General features: G+C 42.8%; 1 protein-coding gene across 1 annotated transcript in view; it reads left to right on the forward strand.

Moving 5' to 3' along the window:
• Positions 1-429: 429 nt before the first annotated feature.
• LARS2 (leucyl-tRNA synthetase 2, mitochondrial) overlaps positions 430-19,636 on the forward strand; it is a 169,423-nt gene continuing 150,216 nt past the window's right edge. The window contains exons 1-3 of the mRNA XM_049777333.1: positions 430-440; positions 6,881-7,142; positions 13,958-14,086. Of these exons, the coding sequence (XP_049633290.1) occupies positions 6,906-7,142; positions 13,958-14,086 (366 nt within the window). The 5' untranslated portion in view covers positions 430-440; positions 6,881-6,905. The remainder of the gene's footprint in view (positions 441-6,880; positions 7,143-13,957; positions 14,087-19,636) is intronic.

Genomic DNA, 19,636 nt, shown 5'->3' on the forward strand with positions numbered 1-19,636 from the left:
GGGATTGAACCCTGGTGGGCCGCCTGTCAGGTAAGCGCCTTCCCCAAAGTGCAATCTCTACAAAGTCAAAATAAAAATGATTAATATTAGAAACAAGAATTGTACTAATGAACCCCTAAGAATTGCCAGGAATTTTGCTTACACACCACATCAGGTGAACAGACCAGGTTTAGGGAAGGAGTGGGGGGACTATATGCATGGACCGTGGGCAGGAATTAAGTGCAAAGACCTTGCAGCCACCCAAAATGCAAACAAAGACCAAGGAAAGCGGCAAACAGGCCTTGCTCCGCCTCCTGCAGCTGCAGCGCCTCGCCTGCTGTCCTTGTCCCCGGCGGCGACTCTGAATAAAGTTGTTGTTCTGACAAGATGGCGGCGCCCATGGTGCCCGGCCGGGCCGCGTTTGCCTAAGGTGGGAAGCGAGGCAGAGAGTCTGTCTGCAGGTAAAACCTCTGACTCCGAACTAGAAATGCGACTCCATCTCCTCCGCCTCAGATCTGGGGGGGGGGCGGGGGGGTTCTGACTTGCGAGGTTCAGGAAAGGGAAAGTGTGGGCAGGTTTCCCAGGTGACAAATCTCCGGTTGCTGCCACAGGCCCGGGGCATGGGTCTGGACCCTTTACCTGGAGGCCTCAAGTGAGCACCTAGTTTGGGGCTCGAGGTCCTTCGGCCCTCATTTCTGGGTCTTTGCTTCTTCGGCCGGGTTTTGCATTCAGTTAAAAGTCGTCCGGTGCATCTCTGTGGCCCGCAGGACATGGCCAGTGTGTAAGACCCCCAAGATCCTCAGACTTTTGGGGTCCACCTTGTTTTAGAAGAAGTTAAGGCTCTTGACAGCAATCTCTCTCTCTCTCTCTCTCTCTCTCTCTCTCTCTCTCTCTCTCTCTCTCTCTCGCCCTGTCTCTCTGTCTCTCTCTGTCTCTGTCTCTGTCTCTCTGGAAATTTGTAATTGCAAAGCCAAGCTAGACTCTCTCTCTCTCTCTCTCTCTCTCTCTCTCTCTCTCTCTCTCTCTCTCTCTCTCTCTCTGTCTCTGTCTCTCTCTGTAGAAATTTGTAATTGCAAAGCCAAGCTAGACTCTCTCTCTCTCTCTCTCTCTCTCTCTCTCTCTCTCTCTCTCTCTCTCTCTGTGTCTCTCTGTCTCTCTGTCTCTCTCTGTCTTTCTCTGTCTCTGTCTCTGTCTCTCTGTGGAAATTTGTAATTGCAAAGCCAAGCTAGATTCTCTCTCTCTCTCTTTTGTCTCTCTGTTTCTCTCTCTGTCTCTGTCTCTCTGTTTCTCTCTGTCTCTGTCTCTCTTTGTCTCTGTCTCTCTGTCTTTGTCTCTGTCTTTCTCTTTGGAAATTTGTAACTGCAAAGCCAAGCTAGATTCTCTCTCTCTCTCTCTCTCTCTCTCTCTCTCTCTCTCTCTCTCTCTCTCTCTCTCTCTCAATTGCAAAGCCAAGATAGATTTTGGACAGGGTTAGGGCCCCCACAAAGCATAGTTTCTTTTCTTTTTTGGAAATTTGTAACTGCAAAGCCAAGCTAGATTCTCTCTCTCTCTCTCTCTCTCTCTCTCTCTCTCTCTCTCTCTCTCTCTCTCTCTCTCTCTCTCTCTCTCTCTCTCTCTCTCTCTCTCTCTCTCTCTCTCTCTCTCCTCTCTCCTCTCTCCTCTCTCCTCTCTCCTCTCTCTCGCAAAGCCAAGATAGATTTTGGACACGGTTAGGGCCCCCACAAAGCATAGTTTCTTTTCTTTTTCTTTAGGGGGGAGGGTGTTTTGGGTCACAGTCGGCAGCGCTCAGGGGTTACTCCTGGCTCTATGCTCAGAAATCGCTCCTGGCAGACCCGGGGGACCATATGGGATGCTGTTTTCCGAACCACTGACCTTCTGCATGCAAGGCAAACACTCTACCTCCATGCTATCTCTCCAGCCCCAAAGCGTAGTTTCTTTACTGTGAATTTCCCCAGGTAAATTCCTACATACAAATAAATGCCCTTTAGTGTTTTCTTTCTTTGCCTGCCTCCCATTCTATATTATTTTTAGATCCACATATGATTGTCAGGTTGGGTCCTTCCCGCCCCCTTCCACCACCAACTCCCTTACTCCATCCTGGTCAAATGCTACCATTCTTAAAAACTGAACCATCAGCTTCAAGTCAGGGTGAAGGCAGAGTTGACTACAGAGAAATGGAGTAATGAGGGTTGATGCCTTGAATGTATATGGAGAAAGAAGTAAGATAGACAAGGAACTGGGTGAGTCAGAACTGAAGAAAGAAGAGGGTCTTTGCATACTCACTGGGCTAGAGGGTGGGGAAAGGTGGGTGAGGGTACACTCAGCTGTGCTCTAGACCTACTCCTGACTCTATGCTCTGGGATCACTCCTGATCCCATGCTTTGGGGACCGTTTGCAGTGCCAGGGATTGAATGCCTTCCTGTCTGTTGTGTGCAAGAGAAGCACCTTACATGCTATACCATGTTTCTAGCCTCTGAACATTTGGTCTTAAATGTAAGATATGAGCCACTTCTTTCCAATCCTCAGAGGGAGACCTCTAATAAAAGAGCTTCTCTTTATCACAAGTAAACCATGCCCATCGGGCTTGGTGTGGAATGGTACAGAGCAAAACTTGGGATGTTAAGGAGGGAAACACAGATAAGCTCTGGGAAGTTCTGGACTAAAGTTTATCTCAATACTTGGGGTACTTCTGAATCTTACAGAGGATCTCCTATTATAAAGACCATGAACTTTTCTTAGCCTTGACCCTATTACTAGATTGCTTATTAAATAGGCGGAATCAATTCACATTTCACAGTGGAAGTATATAAAAAATATATTTTATTTAATAAAGTTCTGCCTATCTGATTAACAAAATAATTCATTGTCTTAATTTATGTTTTTATTTTTTTAATTTATGTTTTTAAACTTAGCTTTAATCTTTATATTTTTTTGGTTGGGAAGAGAGTTCAAAGGTTTGGGGTGAATACTTTATATGCTGGAGTCCCCGGTTCAGTTCCTAGCAACCATTACCCCACATCTTACTAGGGGAGGCCATTGAGTACCATGGGGCATGATCTTAAAAAAAAGCCCCCAAAAAACAGAACAACATAAAAAAGCTAGAATTTTTTCACATATTTACCAGTCATTTGTATTTACTCTTTCCTTTTTACTTTTGCCCAGCTTATTTCTATCAACCTAAATCTTAGGATTTTTATTAAGATATAATGTCATGGGCCCGGAGAGATAGCACAGCGGCGTTTGCCTTGCAAGCAGCCGATCCAGGACCAAAGGTGGTTGGTTCGAATCCCGGTGTCCCATATGGTCCCCCGTGCCTGCCAGGAGCTATTTCTGAGCAGACAGCCAGGAGTAACCCCTGAGCATCGCCGGGTGTGGCCCAAAAACCAAAAAAAAAAAAAAAAAAAAAAAAAAAAGATATAATGTCATGGGGCCGGAGAGATAGCATGGAGGTAAGGTATTTGCCTTTCATGCAGAAGGTCATCGGTTCGAATCCCGGCATCCCATATGGTCCCCCGTGCCTTGCCAGGAGCAATTTCTGAGCCTGGAGCCAGGAATAACCCCTGAGCACTGCCGGGTGTGACCCAAAAACCACAAAAAAAAAAAAAAAAAAAAAAAAGATATAATGTCATGAACCATATTAACTTCAAGTATACACATGATGATTCAGTATTCGTATATATTATGAAATGATGCAAACTTTTTTATTTGTTTCTTTGATGTTGAGCTCAGGGCCTACTCTCAGCCTAGTCCTCTAAAATCACTCCTGGTAGTGCTTGGGGGGAAGATTTAGTACTGAGACACCAACTGTGTGTGGCCTGTAGACTAGCTGTGCATTCAACCTATTGAACTTTCTCTTGGGCCTCAATGATGAGAACTTTTAAGCTTTGCTCTCTTAGTACCTTTCAACCACTGTATTATTCATCTTTCTCTACATTTTGTACTTATTATTTATAAATGGGAGTGTGACCCTATAACTCATTTTTAATGTTCCTCATGTGAGCTCTTTAGGGTATGAATAATCTTGAAGTTTCAGTTTTGGCAAACATTTTCTCTTGGGGACTATCTAGGAAAGAAATGATAGGACTCACCTAAAATTTATGATCCTGGACCTACATCTTTTAAATAGAAATACAATTACTAAAACCAAATGTCATTGCCTTTTTGTAAAAAATCTATATAGTATAAGTAGTATGTTAATGTCAATATATTTATTTAAAACTATTCATGCTTATTTATGAATTAATAACTAGTATCAATATAGCCTTTAATGTATATTATAAATATATAGGCAGATTAATATATATATATTAGGTTGATGGCATGAAATTACTGATGTTCCATCAATTTTTTGTTTTGTTTTTGTTGTTTGTTTGGGGGCCACACTTGGCTGTGCTCAGGACTTACTCCTAGCTCTGTACAATTAGATTATTTTTTGGCAGGACTTGGATGACTACATGGGATCCTGGAGATCCAACCTAAGTTGACTGTGTGCAAGGCAAATGCCCTCTCTGCTGTGCTATCTCTCTGGCCCAGGTTCCACTGATTTTGTAATGTCTCTCTGGACACATCTGCACACTTTTACATAGCCAAAGTCAAGGGATGGGGAGTTTTTAAAAAAAAATCTGTTTCTGATTCTCTTCCCAAAGAAGTTAAATACAGTGAGAACTGGTATTTTTAGAATTTTGGCAGATCAGAATTTTACAGAATATGCTGAGCTAGCTCAAATGGTAGTTTCAAATGGTTGAAGATAGCTCAAAAGGGTTGGTGCATCTGCTTATGCCTATCGGAGTCATGGCCCAATCACCTAGCACCAGCTGTTATCAAAATATGAGCACCCGATGTGGCCCCCAAACAAAAAAAAAAAAGAAATGCCAAACTGGAATACTGTTTTATATGAGTGTTCATTTGTTCAAGGCTTATATTCCAGTATCCACATTTATATAAGCCTATAATGAACTCCTTTTTAAAAAAAAAACATTTTTATTGAATCACCATGAGATACAGTGTTAAAAAATTATTGATGGTTGAGTTTCAGTCAGTGTATACTGAACTCTCGGCAACATTCATGACTCATTTGTGAAATAAACCAAACCCTAGGAAAGTCTTTGAAAGAATCAGAAAATAAGGGCCAGAGAGATAGCATGGAGGTAAGGCGTTTGCCTTGCATGAAGAAGGATGGTGGTTCGAATCCCAGCATCCCTTATGGTCCCCCGTGCCTGCCAGGAGTGATTTCTGAGTGTAGAGTTAGGAATATAACCCCTGAGCGCAGTTGGGTGTGACCCAAAAATCGAAAAAGAAAAAAAAAATCAGAGGATGAAACTAGCTTAATTTTCCTTTATTTCTTCTTTGGTTTTGAGCGATCTATTTTCATCTGTTTTTTTCTCGATTATGTTTTCTTTGGGGGGGAGGGTCACACCTGGCATGCTCAGGAGCTACTTCTCTGCACTCAAGAATCACTCCTGGCAGTGCTCAGAGGACCATAAGGGATGCCGGGGATCAAATCCAGGTTGGCCACATGCAAGACAAGAGCTTTAACTGCTGTGATAACTCCCCCTCAGTTGCTTCTTGATTAGGCAAGAAAGATAGAAGTTAAGGCTATTTAGTTATAAATCTTAAATATTTGATGAATTATCACTCCAGCCTTTCAGCATTGATAAAATGTGAAACTTTTTGTATGAGGTCATTTTGGGAATTCACCTTTAGAGAAAATCAATAAAGTTTTTCAGCTGAATTTTGCATTGCACTAGGATGTTCTGGTGGGTCCAACTTATGACTTGCATCTCAGGAAACCACAGCACTCACCAATGTTACACACCTTATGCATTTGCTTGTGCATTCCTTACCTGCCTTTAACTTCCTGATGAAAGCAGGAGAGGAGGAGTTGGTTTTGTTCACTGATGTATCCCTAGTGCAGTGGTTGGCAACCTGCGGCTTGCGAGCCACATGTGGCTCTTTATACTTTTAAATTGGCTCTTCTGTGTGCCGGGTGGCCGCTCCAGGAGTCAGGACTCTGCTCCTAGCCTCTGTCAGTGCGCGCCCTGTGTGACTCTCAAAATAAATTTCAATTGTGGTTTTGGCGAGATTTGGCTCAGTTGAAAAAAAAGGTTGCCGACCACTGCCCTAGTGCCAAGAATAGTGTAGTGTCAGTCTACATGTGTGTGATGAAAAACTAATAAAATAAAATAAGCAGGCATCTAAATATAAGCTATTTCCTGCTTCAGCCTGCCAGTTTCTGTTTTGTTTTGTTTTGTTTTGGGGCCATACCATTGATGCTCAGGGGTAACTCATGGCTCTGCACTCAGGAATCATTCTTGTCAGAGCTTGGGGGACAATTTGGGGGTCAAGGACTGAGCCCAAGTTGGCTGAGTGCAAGGTTTGCCCTATCTGCTATTCTATTGCTCCAGCTCTTCCAGTTAAAATACAAACAAACGAACAAAAACATACATATAGTATTTGTGTGAAATGTAAAGAGTAACTCAGTCTCTAGTCTTCTTGGGAATCCTGAAATGGGAGCCTCAGGCCCAGCTGTTGTGTACTGGAGCACTTCTGATACCTGAATGATGGGAATCTGACTGGGCAGACCAGGGCTGACTAAGGGATGTGGGGGGACATTGCCTCTCAAACAGCCCATGGTAGGAGCTAGCCTTGGTATTGAATTTTCTCCCTTGGTCTTTTAAGTTTTTTTTTTGTTTTTGTTTTTTATCTTTGAGGGTTGCCCTGATGACATTTATATGTTCATTTTAAATTTTACTTTAACTTAAAAACTATTCTTTACCGGGAAGGAATTTATCCAAATAACAAGAAGAAGGTGTGGGAGTAGGTAGGGAAGGCTGCACTAGACTGAGCAGGAAGATATGCTTGGAAGGGGATTTCTGGATTCTCATTTGTGCTTTCTGCTCAGTTTCAGGCCTCTCCCTTTTCCAAGAATGGCTCCTGCTTGGCAGAGACTGGGGGCTTGGGCCTCTCTTTTGAAAAGACAGCAAAGAGGATGGCTGGAGGTCATCCCGCAGGAAAGACGAGTGTTTCCAAGCTACTGTAACAGAGGTATTTACAGTGCCACTGGAAAGTGGACAAACGATTATGTGCTGCAGACTAGGAAAGATGTGGAAAAGTGGTGGCATCCACAAATCAAGGACCAGGCCTCTAGGATATCAGAAGTTGATGTGAGTATTCCGCAGGGGGGAGGAATGGACTCAGGGTAGGGACTGTGGACTCATCTCGCCTGAGATCTGTGGTTATTATTGTGGTGATGGCGGGACCTATGTATGCTTGGTGGTGCTACTCATCCCTTTTGGTTGTGCTGCATGCTGGAACTGTAGTTGAGTGTGGTACTTAAACATACAGACACAGTTCTCTTTGACAGACACAGCACTGTTAGTTGAGAGATGGGTGCTCATGGATGTTACTACACTCTTTTGTTGTGTTCATAGTGCTTCTGGGGTGGTTGCACTCCTGGTGTCTGTTCACACGTTTTAATTTTGGTGCTCCATGGGAAGGGGGTAAGCATGGGTCATAGCTTTACCATATAACATTCGTCTAAAGAGTGGCCCTTGGCTTCTGGGCCACGTGCCTGAGTCAGCTGTGTGATGTGCTGAGCTATAGCCAGTTTTGGATGGGAATCTGTTATAAATGCATTAACCCTTCTCAACGTTGGTCCAAGTGACAAATAGATAAGTGATTTTATTTTATTTTTTTATACAAAATGTTTGGTCTAATGAGAACAAGGCACTCAAAGATAGTTGTATTTGTAAATTCTGACCATCCTTTTGTAATAGTTTCCGGATAAATCATGTAGAATCTCTGCATAAAGAGAAAAGGTCCAAAGCAAATAGTTGAATCGTTCTTAGCTGCAGGAGACAGCACGTCACTGGACTGAGCTTCCTGCACCTTCTGCTTCTCAATCATACCTGATTCTTTGTCCAATGAAAGGGCAGCTGTTTGTGTTGACTGAAGCATGGCTTGGGCATTGGTCAGCAATGAACTTAGATATTTGAAGAGATGGGATAGATGACAAAGAAAATGAAAAGATCTAAAGGGACAAGATATAAAAAGTAAGAGTATCCAATGCAAGCTTAACTTTGACCTCATTTGGAGGTAAGAAAAAAAAATCTCAGTCCACATGACCTATGCATGTGCTAACTCTATTTTGGATTTTTGTTTGCTTATTTATTTGTTTTGCATTTTGTGTCCGTATTCAGTATTGTCCAGAGGTCATTCCTGAGAATGCTTGGGGTACTATAGCATTTCAGGGATTTAATGGGGTCACCTATGTGCAAGGCAAGTACCTTAAGCCCTGTACTATATCTCCAGCCCCAAAGAATATTTTGGAAGCAAACTTTTGTTTTTTGTTTTTTGGGCCACACCCGACGGTGCTCAGGGGTTACTCCTGGCTGTCTGCTCAGAAATAGCTCCTGGCAGGCACGGGGGACCATATGGGACACCGGGATTCGAACCAATCACCTTTGGTCCTGGATCGGCTGCTTGCAAGGCAAACGCCGCTGTGCTATCTCTCCGGGCCCTGGAAGCAAACTTTAAGAAGGAGTTTTATTCTGAATGCTGAGTAGAAAATTGATTTTCTCCCCATTCTGTTATAGACTGTCATTTAACGATCTCCAAACATTTTGAAGTTGAATGTTTCGTTCTTGTGATATTTCGTTCTTCTCAGGAATATGTTTTGGTTTGGTTTGGTTTGGTTCTCCTATAACTGGCTGTTCTCCGGACTCACTCCAAGTGCTGTGCTTACTTGGTCAAACCCAGGTGGGCTGCATACTTAAGCTTCTGAAGCTTTAAGTTTGTTTGATTTTTAAATACTGAATGATTCAGGGGCCAGAGAGATAGCCTGGAGGTAGGGTGTTTGCCTTGCATGCAGAAGGACAGTGGTTTGAATTCCGGCATCTCATATGATCCTCTGAGCCTGCCAGGAGCCATTTCTGAGCGTAGAGCCAGGAGTAACTCCTGAGTGCTGACGGGTTTGATCCAAAAACAAACTAAATAAATAAACAAATAAATACTGAATGATTCTTAGACCTGCACTGCTAGGCAGTGCATCACCAGGATTTCCTCTAGTCCCTTAGTCCCCTAGTACGGCTGGGTATGGGCTCTTGTAGAGAATTAATAGAACTATAATTGTATTTCAATAAATGGAGTAAGAGAGGTTTAGAATTAAGTAAGTGATATTCTGCATGATCCCTTCCATCAAGCTTAGAAGGGAAGAGTGATGTCAGGCAAGCACTTGTTGAGGAATCCAGGTATGGGCTCTACTCTTAAGAAATTTGGGCCCGGAGAGATAGCACAGCAGCGTTTGCCTTGCAAGCAGCTGGTCCAGGACCAAAGGTGGTTGGTTCGAATCCCGGTGTCCCATATGGTCCCCCGTGCCTGCCAGGAGCTATTTCTGAGCAGACAGCCAGGAGGAACCCCTGAGCACCGCCGGGTGTGGTCCAAAAACAAACAAACAAAAAAAGAAGTTAGTGTAGCCTCATTTTGGGGTTCTTAGTGTTGTTTATCTTCAAATTGTTTGGAAGTCAAATAAGAAAATGTGACTGATCACATTTTACAAACCCAGGTGTTGTATATGAGACAGGGGTCGATGTAGGTTGTGCCCTTGTCAGGAACCCTAGAATAAGTCTAGAGGCTGATGATTTTGAAGCCTTTTCTCATCATCCTTATACTGATATTAGACACACTTGAAATCCACTCAAAATACCAGTTTCTCAGAGTTGAATGTCAGGACCTCATCATCATTATCCTCATTATAAAAAGAACTTTCATTTAATAAACTTTCCCTCCATTAATGAGCCTTAATAGGCACCATCATTTCATTTAATTCCTTTCATCCTGAAATAGCACTGAAGATGGGGCTTCTTATCTTCATGGTGGGGGTGGGGGGTAAAGGGAGAAAGGGAGGGTCATGAAAACGGAGGCCCAGATGTGAGGGTAGATCATTGGTTGGGCTTGTAGCTACGTACGATGTGACAGAGCAAGGTTCATGTTCCAGTAATGGAACTATGTATGAGGCTCTCAGCTCCATCTATGGTACCACCTGCATGAGTATCCCCCCCCCCCCCCCCGGAAGAGTCCTACAGGCCCCCAGTGGCCAGGAGTGGCCAACAAAAAGAGCTTCAGCTTTAGATCGGAATTTATAAAGAAGCAGTAATTCTCTTCTCTGACGTCAGAAACTGACAGAAAAAAATGGGACCCACTTATAAAAACCATCCCCTTCACCCATCACTTACAGTCTTAATTTCTTTTAAAGGCTTGAATTCTTACGCTTTCACATAATTATGAAAATTTCCCTTTCAATCAGATTCCTCCTCAATTATAACATAAACTCCCATTATTTCTTCTTTCATTCCCACCCCCAGAGGAGAGAATTGATTTCATTGTCACAGAAGAAAATGACTTACTTCACCCAGCAAAGCAAAAGGCAGGGGCAGGCAGTAAGCTGAATACCTTTTCTGCAATAAACAGAAATAGTCACGAATATTAAAGACTTCTGCTCACAGTACTTTTTTCTATATCTCCTATAAACTCGGTTTTGGCTTAGCCGGTATATAATGAATCACTTGATTTAGCTACTTAATCTTTGTTGGAGAGACATACAAAAAGGAGATGCTTATAAAGAAAGTGTTTGGAGGTAAGATGGCTTGTTAAATAAGCTTGATACAAAAATAAATCACTGTAATGAAAACAAGGTAATTATAATACAAAATAGGTATAATGTAAAAAATGTTCAAGTGGAAAGTGACGCAGTAGATTAAATCAAGGGTTTTATTGTTTATTTGGATCCCAGAGAGCTCTTTTTCAGTTCTTTTTCCTTGTCCCCAAAAGTCCCCAAGCCAATTTATCCTTGCAGAGATGAATAAGTTTGGGATGCAGTGAACAGTTGCCATACTTTCAAATATGCACCCAAGAACAGAATTAGGTTTGGGATCTCTTTTGAGGGGTGTGCTTGTAAGTCGAGAGGCCTTTCTGTCCCTTTATTTTCTTAAAGAACAGGAGGATCCCAGAGCTCCCTGACTCCAGGATTTCATTCCTGTATCTGAAGATTCCTAAGAACCAGGGACCACAGTTTTTACTCTAAGTATTTGGTCATTGTGCTGTATTCCCTCCACTTCTAGGGACTGATCATTTTAGGATGATTTTTCATTGTGTGTGTCTACCAATCTACTTGTTCTTTTTTCATGATGACAGGTGTGTGTGTGTGTGTGTGTGTGTGTGTGTGTGTGTGTTTGTGTGTGTGGTGTGCCCGCTCTGGGCATTGAACCCAGAGCTTCACACATGTAAAACAAGTGTTCTTCCACTAAGCCACATGCCTAGCCCCCTTATTGATTGCTTTGCTCCAGGAAAGCTTTGAGTAGCTTTCCTTTTTTTTGTTTTTGTTTTTGTTTTTGTTTTTTTGTTTTTTTGTTTTTTTTGTTTTTGGGCCACACCCTGTGACGCTCAGGGGTTACTCCTGGCTATGCGCTCAGAAGTTGCTCCTGGCTTCTTGGGGGACCATATGGGACGCCGGGGGATCGAACCGCAGTCCGTCCTAGGCTAGCGCAGGCAAGGCAGGCACCTTACCTCCAGCGCCACCGCCCGGCCCGAGTAGCTTTCCTTTCTACACTGCTCATTTTACAGGCAGCACAGAGAAATGTTCCATTCTCTTTTATTTGCCTACACATTAGCAGTTCTGTTAAAGGTTTGTTTAACATCTTTGCTGAAGGAAGTTAAAAGCAAGGGGTCAAATGAAATTTGAAAATAATTTAATTTCTGGTTTCTTCTACTGCAACTTTACAAAACACAACAGCAAACAATAATAAACAAACAAAAACCCCAGTGATTTATTATCCTCTATCCAGTCCTCCATCCCACATCAAAAGAAGAGTTATGGATATTGTCTTATGATTGTTTCCGTTATTCTTGAGGAAGAAAGACCTTAAAAATATCTGGGAGCACTCTCAGAAGGGAGTAAGGAAAAATAAAAAATGAAGGCAGCAGTAAATAAAAGCAGTATCTGAGAGTCTGGTCTTCAGCGCCATATAGAAGCAGGGAGTGTTGCTTCTATCCTCAGAACCTTCAGGGTGGGAAGAAAACTCCTGTCACTGGGACAGGGTTTGTGAAGATTTGTTTTTTGTTTTAAAAATAGGGATTACCATGATCATGCTAAGTTAGGATGCCAGGGCCACTCCCCGCAATGCTTAAAACTCAGCCTGGGATACCTGCTGGGGATGTACTTGACCACTTGAGAATTTCTGAAGCTTTTTGGGAAAAATATCTTTGGTATAAGGAACTAATTATCAGGCCCTCAGAAAGCAACAATTTTTCAGCCTAACAATTATTCAACAGTTCAATATATTGCCACACCAGGAGGTGCTCAGGGCTTACCCCTGGCTTGCCTTCAGGGAACACTCCTAGTGATGTTCAGGGTGGGGTGCTAGGGTTCGAGCCCAGGTTGACTATATGCAAGGCAAGTAATTATTCACAAGTGGGTCAAGAGTAGGAGAGAGAAAGAGGTGGCCAAAACCTCTTTGATTTTTTTTTTTTTTTAATTTTTGGGTTACACTGAGTAACTCAGGGTTACTTCTGGCTTTACATTCAGGAATCACTCCTGGTGGTTCTTGGGCAGGGGTCTCAAACTCGAGGCCTGTGGGCCGTTTCCGGCCCTCCGTACAACATTTTGTGGCCCTGCCCTAGAAGAATCTTTTTTTGATTTGTTTTGTTTTAGTTGTTTGGGTCACACACCCCCAATGTTCAAGGCTTACTACTGACTTTGCACTCAAGGATCACCCTGACTTTGCCTCCTGCGGCCCCCAGGTAAATTGAGTTTGAGACCCCTGTTCTTGGGGGACCATATAGCATGTCAGAGATTGAACCTGGATCGGGTACTGTGCTGTCTCTCCATCCCCCCTGTATTGCATAAGGTTCTCAATAAGGAGTCGACTTAGTGCCACCACCTTTGCTTTGGGGCTTGTCCCTTTGTAGGCATGATCCATGACAGCAGTCCCCATTTTACAGGTAAAAGAACCTAGCCAGCCAACAAGGACTCCCCGCTTGTTTGTCTTCAGATGTATTTATGTTTTTCTATGCTTTTCAGAAGGGAGCTTAATCTGAAAGTTAGAGTTCCATAATTTTGGTCTCATGGTGCCTGGACATCACCTCAGGGACAAACAACAATCTTCCTTTAATAGCTGAGATTGTCTCACCATCTACTTATGTCATCTTTGCCACCTTTTTCTGTTGAAAGAGAATGTCCCCAACCAATGCAGGAAGGCAGGTTCCAACAGGGCTGTTGGAGGTACTTTTAGGCAGGGCTCCATTGTAGGCGGCTTATGTCTGTATGCTTCCATGATCATACTTAAATTTTGTGCATCTTTATGCCAGAGATTCATTGAAAAACCTAGATCGAAGTGCTCCTCTAAGAACAAATAGAAGATTAAAAAATACATATGTGTACAGTTAGCGTTTGAGGTTATTGGGTTTTATTTTGGCATTTTTAAATATTAAATCACCACGAAATATAGTTATAAGTTGTTTATAATTGAGTTTTAACTATACTATGTTCCAACATATATCTCTTCATCAGTGTTCATTTCCTGCTGTCAATTTTTATTTGGGACTTTCTCTTTCTGTTTGTTTGTTTGGGGGCTACTCCCAGCAGTGCACAGGGCTTACTCCTGACTCTATGCTCAGTAATTACTCCTTGTGAGCTCAGGGAACCATAAGGGATGTCAGGGAATTGAATCTGGGCAAGCTACATGCAAGGAAAATGCCCTACATGCTGTACTATTGCTCCAGGCCTGATGTGGGGCATTCTTTAATTTAAACCAGAACTTTGAATTTTGGGTTTTGACACTTCTTCAGTTTGCCTTATGGCAACTTTTTTTAAAAATAAGCTTTTAGGAGTGTTTTATTATCACCTTGAATAAACAGCCGAAAATCACATATTCACATGGGTTCTTAGTAAGTGCCTAACAAATACTCTGTTATTTTTTTCTAGAAATCAAAGCCCAAGTTTTATGTGCTTTCCATGTTTCCCTACCCCTCTGGCAAGCTGCACATGGGCCACGTGCGAGTTTACACCATCAGTGATACGATTGCTCGCTTCCAGAAGATGCGGGGCATGCAGGTAAGGAAAAACATCCATGGGACAGTCCTCTGCTCAGTCACAGGAGACTGTGAGAAGAAAGGGCGAGGTGGTCAACATATCTTATTTTGAGATTTGTTTTTGGGCCACACCTAGTGGTACTCAGGGCTTACTCCTGGAACTATGCTGAGGGTTCACTGCTGGTTGCTGGGGAGACCATTTGGGATGCTGGGGGTTGAATCTGGCTCAGCTACATGCAAGGCAAGCACCTTTCCCACTGAACTATCTCCCACCACACATGAACGTCTTAATGGTTACTTTTATGACCCGGAGAACATCAAGCATCTTGGTTTGAGCTGAGTGTTGTACTAGGGAAAGAGATGAAGTGTAGGTGGGTGTAAAGGTTTCACCCATTGAGGATAACACAGGACACCCTGCAGGAAGGAATCCACGATCTGGTACAGCCGAAATACAGAGGAGTAAAACCTTGAGCAAATGAGCATTGAGTATTGTGAGTAGGAGGTAGGAATCCCTAGAGATTTTTTTTTCTTTTTATTTTATTTAAGAGGGGGAAATAAAATTTTTATGGGAAGAAACCCTTTGGGGAAACAATAACTGCGAAATGGAAAAGATTGCTCTAAAGAGGGATATAGGAGCTGTGTTGCAGTAGGTAGGGCATTTGCCTTGCATGTGGCTAACTCAGGTTTGATCCTTATAGTTCCCCAAGCCCTCTAAGAATGACTTCTGACCTCAGTGCCAGGAATAAGCCCTGAGCATTGCTGATGTGGAACCCCTGCCCCCACCTGTAAAAGAAAAAAGAAAAAGAAAAAACGGGGGAATCATCTGATATAGGCCTAAAGGATGGGGAAGAAGCAACAGCCTCCTAGGTGCTCTCGTGTGCGTTCACGTGTGTGTGTGTGTGTGTGTGTGTGTGTGTACATGGTGGTGGGGATGGGAGTCACAGGGTGGGGATGGAGAGGTATCACTGTTACTCACTGCCTGTCTCCTCAAAGCCCGCTCCTCTTTTTGTAGCAGGTCTGTGAGATAAATTGGGAGTGATCATAACACCTTTGCAAAGGGAGGCAGGATTAAAGAGGGACTGAGAGCAGGAACAACCACTGGGTACATGGTTTAGGATTTAAATCCAGCTCTTCGGGGCCGGGCCGTGGCGCTAAAGGTAAGGTGCCTGCCTGCCTTGCCTGCCCTAGCCTTGGACAGACCGCGGTTCGATTCCCCGGTGTCCCATATGGTCCCCCAAGCCAGGAGCAACTTCTGAGCACATAGCCAGGAGTAACCCCTGAGCGTTACCGGGTGTGGCCCAAAAACTAAAAAAAAAAAAATCCAGCTCTTCATACTTACTAGTTCTGTGAACTTCAGACTTACTAGTTTCTCACCCTCTGGCTCTAGACTTCTCTCTGTAAAATGGAAATAAAGTAGTACCTGGAATTGAGAGATAGTATGATGGATTAGGCATTTGCATGCTTTGAATGCGGTGGGCCTGATTTGATCCTGGGACCAAGCACCATCAGAAGAAAACCCAGGGTATAAAGCCAGGGATAAACTTTGAACACTGGTGAAACCCCTCTCCATCAGTTGATATTAAAAGTAAATGAATAAAATAGTACCTGCCTATTATTATAAAGAAACAAACGGATGACAATGAATTAGAACAAATGATATGTGGTGCACAAGAGAGATTGGTCCGTGGTGCACTGCCCATCCCTCCGCTCTTGAGGGCCCCCTCACTGCTCATCTTCTTCTTTATTAATCACGATAGAAATTTGAATTCAGCATGGATGGAGTATTTACAACATGGAAGCCAGAAAACTCTACAAATTGGGGCATTTTCCTCCAGAGAGCCAATTGTTCAACTTTGACTGGCACTCCCACTGGCTGTTGCAATTATGAACCTGTCAGGGCTTGTGCAACCGCTATCTGCCACCTCTCAGTTCTTTGTAAGGATTTTCTTTTAGAAAGATAAGTGCATCTATTGTCACAATTGTTTTGAAATTTTATGCTGAACTGACATCAGCAGCAAGAAGTATTCCAAAATAGGAAGTTTAAGTCTCTTTGTTGCTTGAAGAGCTCAGAACTTTATCCTCTCTTACAGTGATTTGTGTTCAACTGCAAGATAGAGAAGGTGTTTTTTCTCCCTGCCTTCTGTCAGCTGTTATTTTCCAAGACATGGCTTTTCATCATTTCTCCTATGTTTATTAGAAAGAGGCGGTGCAGAATGAATTGGCTCTTGGCCCAAAGTATAATTCTTTACCTGTCATTCCTCAACTAGATCTATCTTTTTTTTTTTTTCAATGTATGCCAACCTATACTGTGGAGTGACTGAATGCAGGCAAATTGCTGACATTCAGCTTTTACAGTAAAGCTGTACAGTTATAATAGGGCATAGGGAAGCCTGTTGGCCACCCATGAGCATGAACAGGGTTGAGAAGGTATAAATTGGGAATCTAATTCCTTTGGATGGGATTCGTCATTACAAACAACGCGCAAGTCAGAGCCTAGGGACTAAGCAACTGGGACCTTGTAGGCAGCTCAGGCCTGAAAGACAAAATGGAATCCATGTGGTGATGGAAACCAAAGTCAGGCTGGTCCCAGGAACTGGATGACACAGTTGAATCCTGTACTGTTTCCTAGTCCATGATCTCTCACAAGTCATGTGATCTGTCTGATTTCTACTAGCTTTCCTCTTTAAACTCAGAATCACAACAGTTGCTCCTCACAGGGTTATCAAATGGGTTGAATGGGATGTGTCTGGCTCATAATAATCCCCAACAACTGTGGAGCTGTGATTATTTATCCTGATCTGATTTACTCTGGCAAGTCATTATCGTTTAATCAGTGGCTCCCTCTTCTGCATGCTGCTTAGATTGCCTTGTGAGAGGCTCTGTAAATTATTTACCCGCAGTCTGCTGTCTGTCCTGTGACTTGTGCCTGGAGCGACTGTTGGTGATTTGATTCATGGTGTTTTATTTTCTGTGCTCAATAGACTTTTAGGGCTCCCTGTGCTTTAATTTCAGTTCCTCTGTTTAAGATGAAAGGCTATATTTTGGGGATACTCTGCAAGTTCCCTGACCTTAATTTTTATAACCTCTTTTTCAGTTGGATGGCCCCAAATATAACTAGAAAATTTTCTCCTCCCCTCCATCAGATAAAAAGCTGGAGCACATGCTCAAGACCCTCAGTTTGATCTTGACACCAAAAGCACCACCATTGGGTGTGATTCTGGTTGGCCCTTTAACTCTCCTGGGGTGGTCTTGGTGATTTCAGCAACTGCTGGGTGCAAGTAGTGGTGTCTTCCCAGGCCTGAGCACTGAATGGGCAACTGAAATGGCCTATATACACTGCTTAGGAGACTGCTCCCCCACAAATTATAGGTACCATGTTTCTCAGCACAGTCAGTCTCAAGGTGACTGCTAATACAAAATCCTGTTTTTACTCTTTGATTCTTTTTTTAATATATATTTTATTTAAACACCTTGATTACATACATGATTAGTTTTCAGCAATGTAAAGAAAACCACCCATCACCAGTGCAACATTCCCATCACCAATGTCCCAAATCTCCCTCCTCCCCACCCAACCCCCGCCTGTACTCTCGACAGGCTTTCTATTTCCCTCATACATTCTCATTGTTAAGATAGCTCACAATGTAGTTATTTCTCTAACTAAACTCATCCCTGTTTGTGGTGAGCTTCATGAGGTGGGCTGTATCTTCCAGCCCTCCTCTCTTTTGTGTCTGAAAATTATTATTGCAAGAATGTCTTTAATTTTTCTTGAAACCCATAAATGAGTGAGACCATTCTGCGTCTTTCTCTCTGACTTATTTCACTCAGCATAATAGATTCCATGTACATCCATGTATAGGAAAATTTCATGACTTCATCTCTCCTGACAGCTGCATAATAGTCCATTGTGTGGATGTACCACAGTTTCTTTAGCCATTCATCTGTTGAAGGGTATCTTGGCTGTTTCCAGAGTCTTGCTATGATAAATAGTGCTGCAATGAATATAGGTGTAAGGAAGGGATTTTTGTATTGTATTTTTGTGTTCCTAGGGTATACTCCGAGGAGTGGTGTATAGCTGGGTCATATGGGAGCTCGATTTCCAGTTTTTAGAGGAATCTCCATATTGCTTTCCATAAAGGTTGAACTAGACGGCATTCCCACCAGCAGTGGATAAGAGTTCCTTTCTCTCCACATCCCCACCAACACTGCTTGTTCTCATTCTTTGTGATGTGTGCCAATCTCTGTGGTGTGAGGTGGTACCTCATAGTTGTTTTGATTTGCATCTCCCTGATGATTAGTGATGTGGAGCATTTTTTCATGGGTCCTTTGGCCATTTGTATTTCTTCTTTGTCAAAGTGTCTCTCCATTTCTTCTCCCCATTTTTTGATGGGATTAGATGTTTTTTTCTTGTAAATTTCTGTCAGTGCCTTGTATATTTTGGAGATTAGCCCCTTATCTGATGGGTATTGGGTGAATAGTTTCTCCCACTGAGTGGGGTGCTCTTGTATCCTGGGCACTATTTCCTTTGAGGTGCAGAAGCTTCTCCGTTTAATATATTCCCATCTGTTAAGCTCTGCTTTCACTTGCTTGGAGAGTACAGTTTCCTCCTTGAAGATGCCTTTAGTCTCAATGTCCTGGAGTGTTTTCCCTACGTGTTGTTCTATATATCTTATGGTTTTGGGGTCTGATATCCGGGTCTTTAATCCATTTGGATTTTACCTTCGTACATGAGGTTAACTGGGGGTCTAAGTTCAATTTTTTGCAAGTTGCTAGCCAGTTGTACCAACATCACTTGTTGAAGAGGCTTTCTTTGCTCCATTTAGGATTTCTTGCTCCTTTATCAAAAATTAGGTGATTGTATGTCTGGAGAACATTCTCTGAGTATTCAAGTCTATTCCACTGATCTGAGGTCCTGTCTTTATTCCAATACCATGCTGTTTTGATAACTATCGCTTTGTAGTCAAGTTTAAAGTTGGAAAAAGTAATTCCTCCCAGGGGCCGGTGTGGTGGCGCTAGAGGTAAGGTGCCTGCCTTGCCTGCGCTACCCTACGACCGACCACGGTTCGATCCCCTGGTGTCCCATATGGTCCCCCAAGCCAGGAGCGACTTCTGAGCGCATAGCTAGGAGTAACCCCTGAGCGTCACCGGGTGTGGTCCAAAACCCAAAAAAAAAAAAAAAAAAAAGCAATTCCTCCCATATTCTTTTTCACAATGATTGCTTTAGCTATTTTAGGGTGTTTATTGTTCCAAATGAATTTCAAAAGTGCCTGATCCACATCTTTGAAGAATGTCATGGGTATCTTTAGAGGGATCGCATTAAACCTGTACAGTGCTTTGGGGAATATTTCCATTTTGATGATGTTAATTCTGCCAATCCATGAGCAGGGTATGTGCTTCCATTTCCGCATGTACTCTCTCTTATTTCTTGGAACAGAGTTTTATAGATTTCTTTGTATAGGTCCTTCACTTTTTTAGTCAAGTTGATTCCAAGATATTTGAGTTTGTGTGGCACTATTATGAATGGGGTTGTTTTCTTAATGTCCATTTCTTCTTTATTATTATTGGTGTATAG

This window comes from Suncus etruscus, chromosome 7 (assembly GCF_024139225.1).
Source record: "Suncus etruscus isolate mSunEtr1 chromosome 7, mSunEtr1.pri.cur, whole genome shotgun sequence".
NCBI lineage: Eukaryota > Metazoa > Chordata > Mammalia > Eulipotyphla > Soricidae > Suncus > Suncus etruscus.